At 34.1% G+C, this 24724-nt stretch overlaps 1 protein-coding gene across 1 annotated transcript in view; it reads right to left on the reverse strand.

Moving 5' to 3' along the window:
* Window positions 1-1489: 1489 nt before the first annotated feature.
* The window catches only part of LOC121371531, a 117073-nt gene continuing 93838 nt past the window's right edge, over window positions 1490-24724 (reverse strand). The window contains exons 9-13 of the mRNA XM_041497492.1: window positions 12038-12135; window positions 9919-9961; window positions 8303-8605; window positions 7236-7324; window positions 1490-6762 (exon numbers count right to left, since the gene is read on the reverse strand). Coding sequence (XP_041353426.1) covers window positions 6637-6762; window positions 7236-7324; window positions 8303-8605; window positions 9919-9961; window positions 12038-12135 — 659 coding nt within the window. The 3' untranslated portion in view covers window positions 1490-6636. The remainder of the gene's footprint in view (window positions 6763-7235; window positions 7325-8302; window positions 8606-9918; window positions 9962-12037; window positions 12136-24724) is intronic.

Here is a 24724-nt window from a genome sequence, read left to right on the forward strand (position 1 = left end):
CGCCTGACTTGGCCCCAATAGAGCACGCCTGGGACGAATTAGGCAGGAGAGTTCGGGATAACTATGCCCCTCGGCCAACCTTCATGATCTGGGTCAACTTCTTATGGCAGAGTGGCAGGCCATTCCCCAAGAGTTCTTCAGACGTCTGATCACCAGCATGAGGCAACGATGTTTCGAGTGTATTCGCGCCAGGGGTGGATTCACACACTATTAAACGAATGTTCTAATGTGTAAAATCCATGTTTGACAACCTTCAACTTTGACAGCATGTCATGTGACTTTCTTGTATACAGTGACGTTTATTTGTGGTTTTTTATAAATATGGAACAATAAATAAAAAATTTGGTGTAGTTTACATCATCAATCTAATACACTCTGAAACTTATTTGGTTATAAATTTTTGACCCTTAAATTCTTTTGAGTAGTATATATATATCATGGCCTCTGTTATATGAGTGTATTTTACACACTACTCTCACATCACATGTGTGCATTTCTATCAGGGTTGTGCGACAAAATGAAATTAACACACGTGGTAGGTATTTCTTTCTTTCTTTTACTTATTTTTGTGCTTATATCCAATTATGGTTCAAGCATGCAGTCCTGGGCACACAACTTAAGCTATTTGGACTGTCTGTCCAGGACTGTGGGCTAGTGGTTAGAGAGAAAGAGAAGTCAGTGTAGTGGCCTTACCCACTGATTCATTAAATTTGGGAGCCAGTACCAGAATGCGAACCCAGTACTTGTCAGCCTTCAGTCCGATGGGTTAACCACTACACCACCGAGGCATTGGATTAGGTAGGACTTTATATTAGGATGGTGTGAAAAAGGTTTGTTTTGTGTAACGTCACCACTAGAACACATTGATTTATTAATCATCAACTATTAGATGTGGTAATTCTGACACAGATTTAGACAGTAAACCGGCCAGTTTTCCATTAGTAACTACTAACTAGCACCGATCTCTCCCTGCCTTACCACTAACATAGCCACTAAACATTAACCTACTGACAGAGACAAACAATTCAGATAGATGAGCAGTGTGCATGGTGCAATGTGCTTCAATTTCAGTTGGATATACAATGAAACCTCTCAAAACCGGACCCTCTGTAAACCGGAATTCCCTCAAAACCGGATGTTGCAAGATTGAATTTAAGTTAGAATACATAGTTTTCCACAGCATACAGAAGTTAGAGTTATTAGTATGATTGATCCAATGTAGGGAGGGGAGGTAAATGAGGAGACAGCAGGTACAACAATCATTATTTTATGCCTCGTGGTCTTGCTGCATCTTTTTCCCTACATGTATGTATACATAATTTATATAAAAGTTTATTGTGTGGCTTTATATAAAACAATTCTCTCACACAGCCGTATACTAAATAAAAAATGATATGTAAAAAAAAACCTACAGTGGTGTGCCACTCATAGTGATATTGTGATTGACATCAAAATGTTAATATCAATAAATGAAGACAAAAAACACATATTCAACACTAAAAGGTTTATTTCCTTTCTGTTTTATATTAAAAAATATGTGCTGCATTACAACTCATAACATTCTCAATACACTAAACTATATATAATTCAATCAATGTAGATCATTTTTTTAATAATCAATAAATATATTTAATGGAATCATTTCAAAAACATTGCAAAATACAAGTTTTGTACAGCTACACAACTCTGTACAAACAACCCGATTATAACATGGTATAAATTCAATATGTTAAATCACAAAGATGTCTTGGATGTTTTATCACATTTACAACATAGTGTAACTTGACTTTCCAACAATATATATCTGACAACATCTGAGAACATTTCTAAAAATCTATAAAATGTCAAATGAAATCTATTCAAATAGCTTAAGAAGTTTGATCATGATTTGAAAAAAAGAATAATAATAAGATGGTTGTAGTAAACAGTGGTTTTAGTCTTTATATATATAAACAATTAAATTATAATAAACATTTTTTAATTTATCATTAATATTCAAAGATTCATAAAACATTAAGTTTAGACAAGTTAGGAGGGAGGGAGACCTGTTTTAATGTTTTCAATATTTCTAATGGAAGAATCAATATGGAAAAAAAAGCAAAGAAAGGAAACAAGAAGAAAAAGCACTGCCTATTGCACTTGGTTTTCACTTGAACATTACTGCAAGATTTATGCTTTTAAAAATGTTCTTAGAAACTGTCATTATAACTCAGCCAGTTAATCACAAATGTTCAAATTACAAGTTACACTCAATATTGTTAACCTACAATCTGAATGTTCATAAACATCATGAAATAATGCCAAAGGATGTAGTTAACCACAAAATCAACCAATCTTTGATTTCAGACAAAAATATTCAATACAGTTGAATGATGACCAACAAGAAGTGAACCAGCCTTCTGTTTTATCATTTTAAATTCAAAGGCTCTCTCACACATCAAAAGTAAAATCACTGTCCTTTTTCAGCTAAATTAAAACATACTTTATTTTACATTTTTCTCTCTTTTGTTTTTGTCTATATTAATGCGATAAGTTAGGTTTGCATTTTACATGTATGTCTGCTGTGAATTTATTACTCGAAAACTATTTTAGAATTTTTGTAATATACCAACTGGTCAAGTTGTGCACTTAGGTCATAACTGGTTATCAATTCTCTTTAATGCTTATATTCAACCATTATTCTATTTTAATGCTTATATTCAACCATTATTCGATTACTGCTTGACCATATGGGGAAATTGCTCTAAATTAGACTTAGAAAGAATAAATAAATTTAAAAAATGAACAGCACGTATTATTTTTGACAAATCACCTGATGATCCAACTGATTTACTTTTTCATGAACTAATGTGGCAAAAAATAAACAGAAGAGTTGAATATCAAAAAGCCATTCTTGTATATAAAACACTAAACGGACTTCCTCCTCAGTACCTCAGAGACCTGTTCAATCCAATATCATCAATTTATGAACTTCGCTCCATTGATGATGGAAATACGTTAGCTCCCTGACCAAAAATAGAGCACTACAAGAAAAGCTTTCAATTTTCTGGAGTTGGTATCTGGAAGAGTTTACCTAATGATGTTAAAAAATATACTAGTTTAAATATATTTAAGAACAAATGTTACAAACACTTCTTAGAAGCATGATTGCTCTTCTACATAATTATGTCTTAATATCTTTTATGGTTGTATATATTGTACATACATGTATGGTTTTGTTAGTTTTTATGTTTAATAATTAATATGATTATTGTTATTATTATTGTTATAATTAGTAAGAAGGCCTCAGGGGAAAATAGTCTAGAACTAACTGAGTTACCTTCTATATATAAAGATTTTATTATTATTATTATTATTATTATTATTATTAATACACTGCATACTGCAGTAACCAAAAGTTTAAAAATATGAAATGGAATAGATATATCCCATGTATGGTTAACTTAGTTTAACCCAAATTAAAGGTCAACAGTATTTTTGGTCCATGTTATACCAAAACAAAAGCACAATTAACCTATTTTATGTGGCTCAAAACATCTGGGCCTGATATTAAAAATTCGAAGAAAGAATCAAACTACCTATAGTCTGTCCCACAGGGAACACCTTTTTTCATACTATGGAATTAACTAGAATTTATTTACTTATGAGCCGACTGATTTGTAAATTGCACACACAAATAGTATTTATTTGTTATTTCCAAAACACTTTTACTTTTCTTCTTATGTCAAACCAAACTGCAATTATTTATTAAAAAAACATTTTAATAGAATGATGGGACGAACTATAGGTATCGGAAGTGGGGGTGGTGGGGGCCTTACTCTGAAGATAAGCTATTGCCTTGAAAACAGCCCTCAAACACCCAAGCAATTTGTATGCATTGCCATGATGTTAAAATGTTATGTTATTAACGACTTGAATCTAGACTTTAAAACTTTGATAAGCATGAAGCCTGACTTCTGAAGTCACAAAAAATGACATTTTTAAACAATGACTTAAATTGTTACCAACAAATATGTGCATATAATGTGCAAAGGGAAAAAGTTACTATTATTTGCATTTAAATATTAACTTCTAATAATTTTTAAGCAAGTAAAAGGTATGTCCTGCATTCTTTAAATAAAAAGCATTGTATTAAAGTTAGCAAATATAATGGCAAAGACTTGAAAAATTGTCATTGGCAGCATGATTATTCAAAAGACCATAACCAATATTATCTAAATGGATGCCACCAACATGTACAATGTATTACGGTACCACTGGTAACTTTTAAAATTGAAAATAAAAATATTTAAGTGGGGAATTGACTGCCACCTGGTTTAAGGACAAAATACAGTTTAATAATCATGTTTAGTGTGCAAGAATATATCACAAAAACCAGCTACAATGTAGGCCTACAGACTGATATTCCCATCAAAGACTAAACCTGAAATGGAAGAAATTCTCAAAACAATTTGAACGAAAACAAACAAAGCAATAAAAGAGAGCAAAGAGTGATGTCCTCCTGCAAAGGAACAAATGTCTGAAGAAGATTAAATACATTAAACATACTCAAATATAACTTAACCCTTGCAACAAGAGATGAAGTAAAATATATATGATGCCAACAAAACACACCATAATAGTAAACTGATAATAAATACTGATATACAGACACATGCTTCAAATGCAATGGCAGAGTGAAATCACCACCAGAATGTGAAATCACCACCAGAATGTGAAATCACCACCAGAAAGTGAAACCACCACCAGAATGTATCAGATTTATATACACAAAAACGGATCCACAATGAGCCAACAGCATTCAAGTCAAGTAACAAATGAGCAAGAAAAATTAAAACAAGGCAAACTGTATTTAAATGTAGTCAGCAAAGTATAATGACAAAATATTAAAGTGATTCACTGTGGTAAGTGAAAACCCCTACATTTAATGATGTATTACAATAAAAGTTTGTTTCTGAAGGAAAATGGTCACCATCAAATCAGTAATTATTTCTTGGAATAAATTAAAAGTGAAAACACACATGCAAATCCAATGGAAAACGAATTTACGAACCCTGTTTTTCTTATACGCAGGTGTTTAAGCACTATAAATGTATGTAGTTACACACATATACGACATAAACAGACTTTGTAAATTCGGCCAGGGATGCTTAATGTAAAGTTCCATTTCACAAAGTGTAATATGACCGTGTAACTTAATGCACACTCCTTATGATCATTACAATTTTGGTCAATTTCTGTTTTGAAAAACAAATATTCTACTTATTATGCAAGAATAGGCCATTATTGTTATTGCAAGAATGTTTTTCCAATTTCAGATCTAAACTTTAAGACATCTCGGTTCATCATATCTTCTTGTTTAGTCAGTCTCATATGAATCCATGAATTCTTTCTTCTTAGCTTTTGTCTCTGTCAAAATTACTCAGAATTCTCCATTCCTGACAAACTGCATTGACATCCAACCCACTTCTGCATCATTTGTTTGCTTTCAATAAAGCTAGTCTGTCCCATGCATGTAGCAAATGTAATGGTGGAGATCTCTTAACAATGAAAAAAATCAACACCAAACACTCTCTAAAATCATATGACGTATCTGCTGAGGGAAAGGTTAATATGTGAAGTCAATGGTCAGAGTAGACAAGCAAAAAATGAATAATTTGTCCAACTCTCAAGGACAAAAATGAACAGAAGATTCATTATCACACTTTAAAAAAAACCCACATGGACATTATTATTCTGGACAATGCCACCTTTCAACATTTAAAAAAGCTGTAAAAATAAAGTTCCAATACAAAAAAGGAGAAGATATTATTTGATTATTTGCAATACTGTCCAACTTAACTGATGTTTTCATGCATTTAGCAGGAATATTCAAGTATCGGGTAGAGGTATACAGTCAAGTATACGGTAATTCAAACTGATATACCAAAACATCACAACTTCAACCTGACATACAACAAACTGTCAAAATGAGAATCGATTGGATTAACATATTTCTTGGGGTCAAATAAGCCAAAACTGAAAGTACAAAGAATAAATTGTAAGACAATTTTAGGACCAAACAAATGTGTTATCTGAATCCCTTCATATTTGAATTTACTGTGTATATTGCAAAGGAAAACCAGACAAAAAATTTCAAATAAAAGAAATTGTTTTTTCTTTGATTAGTGTTTTGGTATATACAGATACATGTATTCCTGCAAACGATACAATCCACATCCAAAGTAATGCATAACCAATGCTATATCACAGGAGCAAAACTTAACCAACCAATACATTTTCATCCAACCAATCTGTGGTATAACTTTTCTCAGAACAAAATGTGTAGTGGAACCATCTTTCACTTGTGCTGTAGATATGTGTTCTTCTCAAGTCAATATGTCGATATGCATTTGCATATAAAAAAAAACATTTATTTCACATACTACTAGTATATACAGGTTATATTCAACTGGCACGTACAAAGTCAAATACACGTCTATGTCTATATACCCATATGTGTACACACTTTAAAACGGACAGAATATTGTCAAATATGCACTTGTCATGTTTACATACATTCCGCATACCCAATAAATGTTTATGAATGTAAACACTTCAAACAGACACAATATCGTGACATATGCTCTGCCATTGTCAGTGGTCTCTTTTATCCTGTTCTAGCAGGTTTTCGGAACTTGCAGTTCGACTGATTTCTTGAACAATTTCAGCATGTTCATTTAAAAGCTTTTCAAAAGCTTTTTGACGTTGTTCAGCTGTTTCCTAGTGAAGAAAAAGAAAATACTTCATTAAAATATATTTTAATCAAGCGGTCCAAAGGTGTCCAATATATGGTTGCATAAAGAGAGAAGTGGGTGGTAGAGAGATAGAGAGACAGAGAGAGACGGACAGAGAGAGAGAGACAGAGAGAGAGAGAGACAGAGAGAGAGATGGAGAGAGACAGTGTGAGAGAAACAAAGAAGAAACATGTGGTTGCCACATAAGCAACTGTTAACAATTAACAATCTTGACTAACTCAGACAGATGAACAATATTCAGTAAATACTGTCCACATGTAAGCATGTTGATCCATGACATATTTTGTGTATGCTTGTCGACAACTTTGTCATTATGACAGTTTGTTGGTACATTTAACATTGTGATATGACACTGTTGGTAGATATCACATCATGATACATTAGATGCTGTATGCAACTGTGATGATCAACATAAAATAATGAGTTAATTTAATTTACCTTAACCATGGCAACTTTAGCTTCAGATTCTTTACTTTTCACAAGTTTATCTACTATAGATGCCTTTCTAACATTTCCTCTAGGAATTTCTGAAAAAAAAAGAATTAAGTATACAGCATTTTAACATTCAAAATAGTGTAAATTGTGAATCACTCTTGCCTATGGTAGCCGTCTTTAGTTTGATGTTTGAGATCACAGAATAATCTGTGTTGAGACACAGTGTCAAGTATTCAATGATCTTCATGTTATCATCTTTGAGTGTTTCACATCTTTTTTTGTTATAATGGCAATTTGATTTTAATATGGTTAAAACTATGTGACTATTATTAATTACCATAGATGTTAGTACCCTATTTGTGCTATTTTTACATTTATTTCTAATAAATAACTACAAATTGATCTATCACACACATAATCTTGGCATAATTAGAGAACATCAAAATACACATGCAGTAATATATATCTGTATAAATCTGTATAAATAGTGGTTTGTCCAAAAATATTTCCAAAATTTAAAAAAAAAAAAAAATCTACATCTTTTATATCGATCAAAACAAAAGCCAGTTGTTCACCATCAAATAACTGTAAGTGAAAAAATATAACATGAAGATGGAATATGAAAAACATTCCTGATTTTTTCATAATTGGCTCCTCATAATAAAAAAATCTAAATCTCATATATCCATCAAAAAGATTCTTGATTTTATTATAATTGACTAAACCTTATTTCAAATGGTTCTAACCATTGACGGCTGTATCTTCATAATTGAAAGATCTACATCTCATATATCCATCAAAAAGATTCTTGATTTTATTATAATTGACTAAACCTTATTTCAAATGGTTCTAACCATTGACGGCTGTATCTTCATAATTGAAAGATCTACATCTCATATATCCATCAAAAAGATTCTTGATTTTATTATAATTGACTAAACCTTATTTCAAATGGTTCTAACCATTGACGGCTGTATCTTCATAATTGAAAGATCTACATCTCATATATCCATCAAAAAGAGTCTTGATTTTATTATAATTGGCTAAACCTTATTTCAAATGGTTCTAACCATTGACTGCTGTATCTTCATCGGCCACATCAATCTCTACAGTGTCCCCAGTACCATCCTCGTTCTCCAGACCAATCTTGATATCGGCGGCACTGGTGGAGGTCTTCATGGAACCCAGCACAAAGTCCTCATCACAACACAGCTCAACACTCTTGCCTAAGGTAGCCATCTTGGATGTGATGTTGGAGCGGGCAGAATGATCGGTGTCAGGTCCAGGCATCAAATCAACACTGACCTTCGTATCGTCATCTGTCAGTGTTACACTCGTGGCAAATGGCATGGATATCTGTAACTGTTGTGTGTCTAAAACAGGGAATATATAAATAAACATAAATATATAAATAAACAATATAATATAAGTAAATAAGAAACCAAAAAGACTGAGCTAGATAAACAAATAAGCTCAAAAGCCTGAGTGACTTTCCTTGCCCTCGTTCCATGAAGCGATCTTAGTGTTAAGATCATGTATGATGAAGCGATCTTAGTGTTAAGATCATTTTATGGAATGAAAAAATTAAAAGTTTGTTTTGTTTAACAACACCACTTGAGTACATTGATTTAGTTTCATTAGTGGCAAGGGATCATTTATATGCACCATGACATTGACAGGATACTACATACCACTGCATTTGATATACCAGTCATGGTGCACTGGCTGGAACGAGAAATAGCCCAATTGGCCCACGGACTGGGATCAATCTCAAACAGACCATGCATCAAGCGAATGCCTTACCACTGGGCTACGTCCTGCCCCTTTTTTGTGGAATAGGGCCCAGGCTCCGTATTCATAAACATACTTAAGTGAATGTATGATACTTATCTATGTATGTATGTATTTAAGTATCATACATTGACTTAAGTGTGTTTATGAATACAGAACCAGGACAGTAGAAGAAGAAGAATGTGGATGAATGAGGTCTTGATAGATGTTTATCCATTTATCATGAATAACTCTCCTAAACAGCCATTTATAGTTAATAATTTACAAAAAAGATGGTTTTAGCTAAGCATAAATATCGTATTTTGTCCATCTGTAATATTTACAAGCATCTAAAATAAATATATGATGATCACTTTTCATAATTTAGCTCATTATGTCCTTGTGTTAACAACAAAAACAAAACACTATAAAGACTGAGGATAGGGACAATTGATGGATTAAATTTAAATGTCTTTACATGTTGACAGAAAAATGGAATTTAATATAACATTATGGTCTACAGCCATACCTTTTCTCTTGTCAAATCAATAAATAGAAATGGAATTCTAACATTATGAAAATGCTAAATAACCAACAAAATATACACGAATATTGATGTTGAACAAGGACAATATGTTAATGAGAAATAATGTCATAAAAAATACATTACGTACTGGTATTATATAGCTATATAATGATCATAAAAAATATAATATGCAGTTTTAACAAGATCAATATCACACAGCATCCGAAATGAGTATATTTTCTTCTGAAACATATTTTTTCCTGAAATATGGTATAATTACCAAGTTTCGATCTGTTTATGATGTTACTACTTTAATATTTATGAGATTTTCACTATTTCTGACTTGTAAACAAGGTAACATTTCAGCAAAAGTACATCATGGATACTTACCATCAACAGCATGAAATGTCTTAGTTCTCGAAAGCAGTGTTTGCTGTAACATAAAATAATAACAGTTATTTAAATTTTTTAGATAAGTATTAATTGCTGAACTATATAAAATTAAGTTACTGCACAATAATATATATTACTTGAAATAATTCTTGGGTAAAACAAATTAAGAGTAGAGCAAGTTCATCAGATTTGTATGTTCCATGCAAGCAACATCTGATGGTATAGCTTACATTTTGGGAAATTTTTGTACTGGTTAGTGTGTATACTAGTGATAACTTGTCACTGGCGTAGGAAGTGTGTTTGTGCGTGTGCACCCCACTTTTCAGATATTTTGCTTTATATTTGCTTTATAATTGTGTAAAAGTGTGTAAATATAAAAGTGTGCCCCACCCCCGAAACTGTTTGACACCTTCCTATGTCACTGCTTGTTATGGTAGCAGGATTTATTATAATGCGGTGGAAGAGATACCCATGTGATATTTATCGGCTCTTCACATGTGAAAATACGTCTTTTGAGAGGTCATGACCTCCGGTCACGTGAGCAATGGTGTCACACAGTACAACTCTGCATAGATGTTATGCAAAAAGTGTACAGATGATTCTTTCGATTCATATTTTTAAATCTGAAAAATACTTGCTGTCAATTCTTATAATTAATGTTAGCAGCATAATTTAACAAGATATATATATTTTAATAATTTAGTTTAGCCTTGAATATGTTTATAATATTGTTTGTGTGAACTTCATTGATAAATGTGTGGCATAGAAATGCAAAGTTTCATTGATAAATAACTAAATGAAGTAGCCACGACATGACTTCATTTTGCTAAATGACATCATTTTCCCGGTCTTTAATCTGTGCATTTCATGTAATGTTTAGTTATTTTGGAAGTCATCCTGTGCAATTTTTTTCATGGATGTGTGGTGATGTACGATTAAAAATACCCTCATTATAATATAAACAGTCTCACACGGGAACTCATTTAGTATTCTATATGTAGCTTAGTGGTAGAGTGCTGCTTGCATGAAGAGCAACAGGTTGTATAATATTGATATAGCTTTTCCCATCCCAGCCAGCATCTGGTATATAATGGCTGTGGTATGTGCAGTTCTGCGACTAAAAAAATGTGCATATAAATGATCCCTTGCTGTTATTTGGTAGTAGTAGGATATATATGGCAACAGTAGATTTCATTTCTCACAAAAGTTGAGGTGTTTTAAAACAAACATTTCTTTCCTTTTACCTCTCTGGCACAAACTCACTAACCCCATGAGAAATTATTTCTCACTCCAGCCAATGCACCATGACTGGTACATCATAGGCCGTGGTATGTGCTATCCTGTCTTTGGGATGGTGCATATAAAAGATCCCTTGCTGCTAATCGAAAAGAGTAGCCCATGAAGTGGCGACAGCAGGTTTCCTCTCTCAATATCTGTGTGGTCCTTAACCATATGTCTGATGCCATATAACCGTAAATAAAATATATTGAGTGCATCGTTAAATAAAACATTTCCTTCCTTTCCCATGTGAAGTCTTCAGTTGTATTTTCACATATAATAGCTTGATGAAGCATTCATTTTTAAGGATGAAAGTAACCATGATAAAAAAAAAACCTGGAAAACTATGCAGTGTCTTGATATGAAACACAGGAGATTACTGAGAAGATTTCATATAAAAAAACAAGCACAGGAACAGATGTTCGATGGCATTTGAAAAAACAATCATGTAAAATCTTATGATTGTTCATACATTTTCCCCAATTACTTATTATTTCCCAAACATTGGTGATGTTAAGAAAGTAGTCCTGATTCATAACCTTATATATATATATTTTTTCAAATAACAGGAAATACACTAGTGTGTTTTATAAAATAAATTCCAATACAAGATATTTTTCAAGACCAATAATAATTATGAATACACACACCATCTAGTGTTACAATAGCTATTTCCATCTATGCCTAAAAACATGTTATAAAGTTCAATTGTACACACATAGATAACTCAATTTACAAAAATACAAAAATATGCTCTATATAGTACAAATGCATCTGTACTTTTTATGTAAATCATATATTTATTATAACAATTAAAAAAAAGAAGAAGATATGTTACCTTTTCCGGAGAGCTGGCAAGACTGTTGTGTAACTGTCCCTTGTTTAAACCACCTGACACTGGGCCTGGGGTAGATCTCTGCTGAACGTCAAGTGGTTCTGTAATTAAAATAAACTCTTTGTGTAAATATAACACCTGTAGAAAACATATCTCTTTCTCTCTGGGAGCAGGTTATAGATCAGTGGTAGAGCACTTGCCTGGGCTATACTGGGTCATAAGATCAACTGTCATCAAAGGAACCAGGAGGTTTTTTTACCAACCCAACCAGTGTACCACAGCTAGTACATCAATGGCCATCATATATACATATATATTTATTTTTATATTACAGTCAGTATATGCTATTAATGAAATGAATGAAACATCTAATAAATAAAATTTTAGTGCAAGACAACTTATCATTAACCCAAATAACTCAGTATTTGTCCACTCATATTTCCAGAAAAACAATCTGCTTTTATGGTTTTTAAAGCTAGAATGGCAAAGATAAATCAATTCACATACTTCAAATGACAGTTTAAAGAAAGTGTGTAGGAGGTGTTAATTTTAGCTAACACCATGGAATGAACAGGTTCCCTCCCAATAACATTTTGTGGTGCATATACTTCTACAAAAGTGGCTATATGTGTAACAAAGTTATTAGTGTGCACAGCCAGACAAACACCCCATCAGTAAAGTAGGGCAGTCCCATAATAGCAAATCTAAATGGTATTTAGCATTTAATGTTAATGCTTTTAGTAACCATCTCTAAGAGAGAGAGAGAGAGAGAGAGAGAGAGAGAGAGAGAGAGAGAGAGAGAGAGAGAGAGAGAGAGCGAGCGATGAGATAGAGAGGAAGAGAGATGAGATAGAGAGGGAGAGAGATGAGATAGAAAGAGAGAGGGGAGAGATAGAAAGAGAGAGGGGAGAGATAGAGAGAGAAGGAAAGAGAGAGAGAGGAAGAGATCAGCCGTCACCACATAGGCTATATACTCCTACCAAAAGGTAAAAACAGGAGTGACAATGGTTTTCATAAATAGCAAGTTAACCAATTCTCTACAATATGGATATTAAAAAACATTTATATAATTCCTCAAATACCCCAACTCCTACAACCATGCACTGTTTACGATGTGAAAGCAATGTGTAACATACATGTTCAATCAGACAGAACACCATCAACATTATAGATGCACATGTCCACCCAAACTAGATCAATCAAACACAGTGGAACCCCCACTAAGTAGTAATTTAATAGTTTGGATCCATTAGTTTCACAGCCTTCGATTGGCCAATTTACTGACAGCATCACATACTTGACACATCTTTGTGCTCGAAATATGTTCACACTTAATGGATCAAAGCAGACGATGGGCAAATGAGGAATTCCACGCCACTGCCAATTTGCCGACATGATAAAAATCTTGTAGAAAAATTTACCAAATTTCTTCTAAGAGGAACCTGATTGCATTATATGCTTAATGATGTTGCTGTGCATGCCAACATTGTGTGTGCAGGATGTAGGACAGTGGTAGAGCATGCACCTAAGGTCATACGGGTTGTCGGATTGACTCCCTTGATGGAAACCCAAAGTCTGCCTGTCTGTCTATGCCAATTTCTCTACCTCCTCTATCATTCTCCAATTCCAAAGTCTGTCTATGCCAATTTGTTCATCTTCTCTATCATTCTCTCTCTCTCTCTCTCTCTCTCTCTCTCTCTCTCTCTCTCTCTCTCCTCTCTCCTCCTCTCCTCTCGTCTCTCTCTCTCTCTCTCTCTCTCTCTCTCTCTCTCTCTCTCTCTCTCTCTCTCTCTCTCTCTCTCTCTCTCTCTCTCTCTCTCTCTCTCTCTCTCCTCTGTGTATGTTGTTTTCACATGTGTATATAAATTGATTTTAGACATCATTTCAATTATAGAATATGCCTTTAACCAATTCACTATAAAGTGAAGTTAGACAATTGCTTTAAAGAAAAGACCCCCCACCCTCCCCCCCCCCACCCTTCACCTTTCAAGAAGTAAAATAACTTGTCATAAATATAACTCCTTGTCAATAATGGCCGAGTTAAAAATAGTGCTGATCTGTCATTCCCCACATCAAGAATATCTCTATCCATGAATACATCCCTATTTCCAGTTAGCTGTAACGTCAATGAAGAACTACCCCAGGCAAAGACGTGTGTACAATAATGTTTCTTTGATAAAGCAGTTTGCAGCAATAACTCAATGGAGAGAAGTAATCACCGAAGGAAGCTTGATCTCATGACCAACAGATACCAATGAAGTAAACCCAGAGAATTATTGAAAATATAAAAAATATATATATACAGGTGTATATATATAATAGGCCAAATGTTGAAGATTTTTTTTTTTAATGCAAGACAGCCAACTCAAAAGAATTATCCTGTTTACTTTTTCTTTTATGGGTTACTATTTCCAAGATATTTTTAAATATGAAAAATGTTCTTTTTGTCTAACAGAAAAAGATCCTAAATTACTGTACACTGATTCCTTTTTGTACACCCCACACCACCTCCATTTATAGGTATGGCCTGTACACCAACAACAAACAAACAAACAAAAAACCAACAAAAGAAAAGAAAGAAAGAATTTTTTTTTTACTATTAACCCACATACTGCAAATAAAATGTTGTTTATCAGGAAACAAAAAAAAACCCAGTCAATATGATTTGGTTTGTGTAATTTAATATGTCTCATGTAATAACCAAGTGATGTCTTTAAGATGGGTAAAACAAATTGATTTTTGAAAAGTATTGAGTAGATTTTCAATAAAGTACATAAAGTGCAGACTTGGAGAAATTAAGCCAAGTTCTGTGACTTCCAAGAACTGTTTGAGATTTGCATAAGAAACTTGATAAATGTGCTGGCGTCGTCTTCCAGTTGATATCTCACGGAATCTTGCTGTCTGCCATGTGAGCTTCCACCAAAAATAGTAAAATTAATTGAGATAGCAAACACAACTGAGTTGGGTCAATAACTCTTGAATGATGCTGAAAAAGAAACTAAGTCCCAGTGTACTCCATTAACTAATAGGCAACCAACACCTGCTGTAACTTGAATACAGTTCTATTTTGGGCAGCAGGTAAACACATACACACAAGTACGTATGCACATATGCACATACACACATATACAAACACACTCATTCACTTACTCACATACACACACACCATGCACACACATACAAGCAGACACACAAAAGTACACACACACACACATACACACACACCAACACACACACACTTGTACACAGACACACATACATACATACAAACACATACAAGCACACACACACATACACACACATACATACACACACACCAACACACACACACACACTTGTACACAGACACACATACATACATACAAACACATACAAGCACACATACAAGCACACATACAAGCACACATAAAAGCACACACACATACCCAAATACACACACACACACACATACCCAAATACACACACACATACCCAAATACACACACACATACCCAAATACACACACAAATACACACACAGACACACTTCACACACACACACACACACACACATCACACATCACACATACAGCCACACACACTACACACACAAACATACACATATACACACACATGTACAGACATACACAACACGTACACGTACACTGTATGAGTCAGGTCTCTATAGAAAAATCCTTCTTCTATACTACATAATAAAATAAAGAAAGTAATTTATCTCATTCCAGAGGGCAGAGTCCATTTCTAGCACAGTGGATAAAGAGCTTACCTATGGTGCAATGCAACACAGGATTGATTTTACTTGGTGGATCCATTTCATCAAACACCCCCCACACCCACCCCACCCCCCACACACTAACCCCAATTCCAGCCAAGACTTCATGCCTGGTAAATCTGTAACTGTCTTGCATATACAGGTAATAACAGACCAGTACCCATTGGAGACATTTTATCTTACTATCTGCTTTTGAGTTGTAAGAGAGATCATCTATAATGTAAGAGAGATCATCTACAATGGACATGAATGTTTTAAAATTGTTTAATGAACAACACTAAAACAAAAAGTAGGTTGAAAGTGTATAAGCTAATGATGTCATAGACACAAATGACATACTTATGGACACAGCCAATCACAAGCCTCAGAAGTGATCTCCAACATAATATGTTGAACGCAAAAATTTAATCTCTAACAGGTCATCTTTTATACCCTGTTTTACACAAGTGTGTAAAAATTACAAACACATGATTTCTTACTGGTAAACTGATTCAGAAGATATATTATACAGCCTCTTTTTGAACAGAGTCACAAAATAAATAAGATGCAGATACTTTCTAGGAATATTTTATAACGACAATACAGATACACTACTGATATTGGCAATATACAAGTTTATTACAACCAACAGTGTTTGTCTTTTACGTTAATAAAACGAATAATTACCTGTTGGGCAAGGATATATAAATAACGATATTAAACTCTGTAGATTATTGACCCGAGGTGTGATGGATCGTAGGATAGATTGCCTTTGGTTGCCTTCATTGTTGTTTCCCTTGCTGCTAATTGAAAAGAGTAGCCCATGAAGTGGAGACAGCAGGTTTACTCTCTCAATATTTGTGTGGTCCTTGACCATATAACCGTAAATAAAATGTGTTGAATGCATCATTAAATAAAACATTTCCTTCATTTTTGTTTCCACCTCAACCAGTCCATCATGACAGCTACACTGAAAGCCACGATTTGTGACAATGTGCCGTACTATGATAAAGTGTAAATAAAATATCCTTGCTGCTTCCTCAAAGTCTAGACCAAGTGTCAAAATAAATGTTAGACACTAAGCAGCTGGTATTTTAAAATGTGCTGTAGTGTTCCTTCGATTTACTTATAATAAAACATTTAAGCATTCTCTGTTATTCCTTTTACGTTCATCAGGGTATGAACAAAAACATCATCTGCAAACTGTGTGAATCGGCAAAGCAGTTTTCACATCAGTTTGTGGAAGATCGGGTTTTTTTGTTCTTACCCAGATAAACATAAAAGAAATAAGAGACACTACCTATAATTAAATTTGAAATATACTTACTAATAATAACACTAAAAGTTCATATTTTATTTTGAATTATTTTTGGGTTCTTAAGCTCGGTAAGAAAAGGTACCAATATAAAGTGATGTTATTTTTATGTTCATCGAGGAATAAACAAACTCTCGTTACTACAGCTGGGCCAATGGGATGACAATAAATTGTAATGAATATAATGAAAATTTAATTATTAATTTCTGAAAACGGAAGATATTATTTTGTTAAAAAACTTTCCTTTCAAGTGACAAATTGAAAAGTAAAACCCCCATGAAAATGTCATTTAAAAAGACAAGTAAAAGATGCACATGTATTATTCACCTATTTTTTTTTCTGTTGTAATGAAAAACAAAATATGCTGTAACTGCTTATTAACCTGTCAGCGTTATGTCATCCTTTCGAGAATAACCATAGTAATAAAATACAAAACATTCGTAGAGAAATGTACACCAAGCATTCAAATGGAACAATTTTCAATCCGTCAATCAGTTTGATATTTCTTTCCAAGTGTCTCGACCACTCATACCAAATTAGTCGTTATTATTACCTAAAAGGGTTTTATGGTTTTTGCACTGAACTAAAAATGTTTAAAGATGATCGACAGACTCTCAGACGACATAAATGCATTAAGAGATGAATCTAAGACTCTTCCGTCCCACAACGAGCAGGCTAAAAATGTTTGACATTTAGGGACAAATAAAAACACAATGACATCAACTGTCTCAATAGACAGGGCTTACGGAACTACTTTTCCCAGCTAATCCATTCCCATGACGTCATGCTATTGTGTGAGATGTGAAATATTTTTCCTGATTTCACAGTTGCATGCACAATAAGCGACAGTTGCTTGTGCTTGTTTTGTTAGTGAACAATGACAGGCTGTATAAATAAATAACATGGTAAAGATCATTGAAGATTGATATTTAAGCAACACTGCAATATTTTAGGCTAACCTTAACAAAATAATGTGCTTTCTGTAACCAAAATAACCTGTTTTTCAATATAATACAAAAACAAAAACAAAAAAAACCCACCCTAAAACCCCCTACAAATGCCTTACTAAGATGGACAAAGCAAATAAGTATATTGTCTATTCTTAAATACAAAGAGACTATTTTATTGGACATCTCAAAAACCCAATGACTACTTAAAACTACTTTACATTCAGAGAAGGTTCTATTAATTGGTGTACTAACTCTGTTCACTTGTTAATGTGTATAATAATAATACTGTATGTTGAGTTACTATATGCATAATTTTTGCATTGCTCTTATTTTGTTAAAATAGGTTTGCCTACATTTGAGATCTGCTGTTTTTATTGTTTTTATTTGTATTCGTTTTAGAAACAAGAGCCACTGTTTGAGATCTGAACACTGTACATTTTAGAAACAAGAGTTGAAACAAGAGTTGATCTGTTTGAGATCTGAACACTACATTTTAGAAACACGTTGACTCATGCAGGTTTCTTATTGTCTCTATTTAATTGAAGAATTTTGTTATACCTTTGCTGTTTTTATGTAAATTAGGCAGTTTACCTGGAGTGTCAAACTCTGGTGTGGACTTTTAGCATAAACATGAGATAAATTTCTCATTCCATCCAGTGCACCACAACAGGTATATCAAAGGCTGTGGTATGTGATATCCTGACTGTGGGATGGTGCATATATAAGATCCCTTGCTACTAATAAAAATATGTAGCAAGTTTCCACTCTAAGACTATATGTCAAACTTACCAAATGTTTGACATCCAATAGCCAATGATCAATAAACCAATGTGTTCTAGTGGTGTTATTAAACAAAACAACCTGTAACTTTTAACATGAGATTATCAAAAGGTACTAGAAGGAACAGAGGTGATGGTTTACTTTATTCACCTTTTTAAAGCACCAAAACCCTTTCATTGCCATTTTATCTTAACTTATTTCCATCCTTATATCCAATTAAGGTTCAAGCATGCTATCCTGAGCACACACCTCAGCTTTCTAGGCCATCTGTCGAGAACAGTGCGTTCATTGTTAGTTGTTAGTGAGAGGGTGTAGTGGTCTTACACCTACCCACTGAGTCATTAAAACTCACTCTGGGTGGGAGCCGGTATCGGGCTGTGAACCCAGTACCTACCAGCCTTGTCCGACGGCGTAACGACAATACCACTGAGGCATGTCAAAACACCTTGAACTGATGTTGTAGAGCACTGCACCTTTATGTCCTGTTTACATTCTTCTTGGGCTTATTACTACAGATAATACATAGATAGTGCCAACCTTGAGGAATAGAGTAGTAAACTGTAACAATTATATACACATTATGGGCTAATTTGCTTTAGTATGGTAGACTGATACACCACTTAATGTACAGAAGATAAGAACCTAATATCAGTGCCATAATACACTGCAGGTTGGTTGGATGAACAAAAGTCCTGCAACTCAAGCCATATTAATCATGAAAGCAATCTAGTGTTATAGATAAAAGCATATGGGTTAACAAAGCCACAACATGACTAAATTAAAGAAATGGTGTCGGCCGCAAGAACCAATCCCAATAAGAAATCAGCTTTTTAATTTGCGTAATTCTGTAAATAGTTATCAGTTCCGTGTTAATCAATATCAATCTTGGCTACTTTTCTAATCTTCTCCTGCAGTAATCAAACAAAACAATTCGACTCGACATTCCCTCATTGGGTGCCCGTCAGTAGTGGCATAATGCTCATATACATTGACTAATGCAAACCGAGGTTTACGCGTTAGGTACCGAAATGTCTGCCAGTGACGTCTAGGAAAACACACACACTGGCGTGATCCGATTCAGCATCAAACAGCTGTGGTGCTCTGCCAGCCTGGGAGTAATCTCCAACACATTACAGAGAACGGCATCAGCTGATGAGTCCCTTGTTGATATCCATATTGTAATCAATGGGTAGAGACACGTGAAGATCCTTTCATTTACTTTCTCTTTGTATTAGTCAGGTACAAGCAAAATGTTATATGTCTGGCAAATGTTACACAACACCAATGCTTATAAACTGTTATAATTATTTATTGAGCGTTTTATATGTCATAAAAGACTTGAATCCCATGGCAATGAATTTGAGAATATAGCATTATTTCACATGAAATTAGGTATATTGATTTTACTTGTAACTTTCAAAACATGTAATTAGCTTCTTTGTGTAAGAGAAATAGAAGTTCGGGATTCAAAGCAAAATTGTTCAATTGACACACACAATAACTTGATTTCAAATATTCTACTATAAAGATAAAATCCTCTATATGTTAGCTTATAAGCAAAGCCCATATTGTGACACAAAAGTCCATTAATATTCATACCAAGCAGGCCCAGTTGTGTATCCAGGACAGCATGCTTTAACTATATTATAATTAGATTTACTAACATAAAATTATACCAGCACAAATTTTATGACCATGGTATAATCACTCTGAATGAATGAATGAATGTTTAACGACACCCCAGCACGAATATTACATTGGCTATTGGGTGTAAAACTATGGTAACGGCAAAACGATAATCACTCTATGCTTAAGGTAATTTATTATATTTAAGATTCAGCCATTAAAGACTGGTATATCAAAGGCCGTGATATGTACTACCCTGTCTGTGGGATGGTGCATATAAAAGATCCCTTGCTGCTACTCGAAAAGAGTAGTCCATGAAGTGGCGACAGCCGGTTTCCTCTCTCATTATCTGTGTGGTCCTTAACCATATGTCTGATGTCATATAACCGTAAATAAATGTGTTGAGTGCGTCGTTAAATAAACCATTTCCTTCCTTCTTTAAAGACATTACATAATAATTACCGGTACCTAGAAGTAAAACGAAATTATATTATGTTACCAATCATTTTCTAGACTGCATTATTGTTTTATTCCCATCAGACATATCTTAGACAAAAATAGTTTTTAATGCAATAATCAAATTTTGCTAATTTAATTATTAATGACTTGTTGGGTATTTAATTTCTTTTCAAAAGTGTTTTTAATGGAGTTTCAAGGGCTTTAATTGACACTGGAAGACACTACATTTTTAACTACCCTTCTGAGCCACCAGGTACACATTGCACACAATTTAAATTAATTCTGTTAAACATGGCTGACTGAGCAAGAAGAAGAAGAAATGTTTGTTTTAACGACACACTCAACACATTTTTATTTACAGGTATATGACATCTAACATATGGCTAAAGAACACAGACAATAAAAGAAAACCCGCTGTTGACTCTCCATGGATTACTCTTTTTGAATAGCAGCAAGGTATCTTTTATAAGTACCATTCCATAGACATGATAGTACATACCATGGCCTTTGTTATACCAGTTGTGGAGCACTGGCTGGAATGAGAACATCTGGTCATGAAAACAAAAGAATATGCTGCCACATTGTCCTTTTTTATGCACTTTCCTACAAGTAGGGTTGCCTATTAATCATGACCATTAATATACCAGTTATGGGATACTGGTTGGAATGGAAAATCACATATTTGATTCAATGAAGGGGTGGGACCATCATTTCTGTTATCCATCACATATGATGCACCAAGGAGTCACATTGCTGTTAGTAGCTCTTCAAAGGTCACAAATCTTATTAAGTACTGGAACTCACATCTTTTTAAATCAATTGGTAGTATAATCTATTTTTGACTATTACAGCTTTTTGACTGTTCATTTCAAAATTGCTTACTTCTTTCTTCTTTCTTTCTTTCTTTCTTTCTTTCAACTTTATTAATGTGCTTATATACAAAAGAAGTTCAGGCACGTCCATCCCATGTCCAGTCTCTGGGCTGGGTCTTGCTTCTATTATCATCTTTGACATATTAATAACATAATACAATGCAAGTTCCTGGTGTTTGTAGTTGCTCAATCCATCCAATCTGAATGACAAAACTGTAATACATGATCAGGGCTGTATCTCTTTACAATGCATAGTTGAATAGGTATTTGGCAAAATTGGGGATGATTCCATGAATCTCTATTTAGTGCCTCATCTATAGGACAGCATCTCCCAAGGAGATCCTTTACGGGACATTTCATCCTTCTTGCATCACCACTGAGGACTGCCACTCCCAGACTAGTTTATTAAATTACAACTAGGACCGGATAGAGCTCATTAGAATAAGTACAGCTGTGATGACATGCATTCATGAATCACTGTCTTAACAGTGATGATAGGTGTTTTATACAAAGCAGAAAAAAAAGGTACATACCTGATCAGAAACGAGCCCAATGACTTTAAAAATCTAAATAAACCATCCAATACCATTAACAATACAATCTGGCCAATATTAAGTGGAGACTTGTCTCAAGATGCCACCTCTGATCCTCTGTCAGGTGGCTTCTTAAGAGGGTTAACTGAAACGGAGAACTTTCTGCCACTGATGCATGCACCTTTCAGTGAATTTAAGTACTCAAGTACTGTTCGTGTAATTTTAGAAGCCAGCCAGGATTCATTACGCAAAATTCACAAATGTTTACTTAAGTGAGACAAATCAAGTGGGAGTGATTTCCTCCTTATCTTGAAAACAGAAACGTAACTTCGTTTGCAACAGACAGAACTGACAAAATAATGTGATTTATACTCGCACATTTCTCAACTTTGTTCCCTTGTGGTGGTCATTGTACAAGACTCAAAACCCTAGAAGGTACTATCTATAAAGGTAACACATAACTGCATTAGAGCCCCATTAATTATGCAGTGGTAATTATACATTTTGTGTAAACACCCACACTGTTGAACTACATGTGGACTTAGATCAGACCACATTATACTTACTCATATTCTCATCAGCTAATGGTTATAAACAGACACAATTTAATTATCCTAGCTTTATGAACAGAGATCTGTACCCTGATTAATCTGCCTTCATTATATACATTCTCATTCCAGCCAGTATGTTCCACAACAAAATAATTATGTTCACATTATTATTTAAATTTGCTGGTGGTTTTTAGGGAATGTAAGAAATAAAATAATATCCTCGTGCCAGTTGGAGATACAGTTTACAACTCATGGTTTTTTACAACTGGGTTCTTACATGGGTTCTTACAACTCATGGGTTCTTACAACTCATGGGTTCCAAACATATCAAACTCAACTTCACATGCACTCATTCGATACTTTTGAAAATCACCTATAATATAAATCATCTTCAATGGACACTTTGTGTATCAGGACTTCTAGAATTTTATAAAATCCACTAGCCAATGGGATCATTGATTTTTAAAATTTACTAGCCATGATTAAAAATTGACTAGCCCTACTACTCTTTCAGTGTATAAAATTTACTAAATAACAGTAATAATCAGATATGTCACCTAAACAGGGAAATAGAGCTTAAAAAACACTAACATTAGGGGGTTTGGGGGGGGGGGGGGGGGGGGGGGGGGACAGGATATTCATAATTACAAAATAGACTTAACTGCAACATTTGACCCAAAAAATTCACTAGCCATCGGGCATGGCAACAGTAGTTATTTACCAGTCCAATATTGAATATCACATATTTCATATCATATTTCAATAGACCCACCAATGGGGATCCATCCTAGATCGACCGCCCATCAGGGGACTTATTTACCACTGGACTATGTCCCACCCTTGAATTATTAGACATGAAAATTATGAACATTATGCAATGAATAAGAAAAACAAAACTTCTATTATTAGAGATATAATTGGTTTCCATGGTAATATCAATAGTTCGTCAATCCAAGCAATATTTTGTAGCAACCCCCAAGTGTTCCTGAAATGAAAATGATAGGATCATCATATTTGTTCAGCAATCTTTTGTTTATGAGTACAAGAAATAGTTCACCAGCAGATGTCTTCAACAAAGGCCAAATCAAAGGAGAGAACTGCACCACATGTACATGTAAATGGCCATTGTTAAGTGAACGTGTGAGCTGTGTGACATTTATGAAGTGTTTATTTATTTATTTATTACAATACAGATATGCATCTACAGAGTAAATATAGAAAATAGTGACAATGAAAACCGGCTGAAATCTGTTAAATACTGTTCATAAGAATACGATGCTTGCAGTATGGTCATTTTTCATAACATATAAATTCATTCTTAATGTTAATGGTTTTGAAAAAAATTTAAACAGATTTTTTTCATGATCCATTTTTAAATATCAGTACACAACATAACCTCTCTAAACATCTCTGTCTGGTGTAGATGTTATGTTTCTCTGACACTGTCCTAGAGTGTCATTATTTACACACAGCTTTACACATTATGTTCAACATTATAACAATAATGATTCCTTATAGGCACCTAACCATGATCCATCCATCTGAAACCCACCCACCAACCCACCCACTCGTCCACCTATCCATCCATCCCATCCATCCCATCCATCCCATCCATCCATCCATCCATCCATCCACCCACTCACCCAACCATTCATACATTCATTCACAATCCATCCACTCACCCACCTACCTATCCACTCATCCATCCATCCATCTTTCCATCCACCATCCATCTACCAAATCCATACATATATAATACAACCATCCAATCATCCATCCATCCAACTATCCATCCGTTCAACATCCATCAATCTCTTCACTACTGTCAATGTAACGACACACAGCTAGTAAGAA

Source organism: Gigantopelta aegis, chromosome 4 (assembly GCF_016097555.1).
Source record: "Gigantopelta aegis isolate Gae_Host chromosome 4, Gae_host_genome, whole genome shotgun sequence".
In the NCBI taxonomy this organism is placed as follows: Eukaryota; Metazoa; Mollusca; class Gastropoda; order Neomphalida; family Peltospiridae; genus Gigantopelta; species Gigantopelta aegis.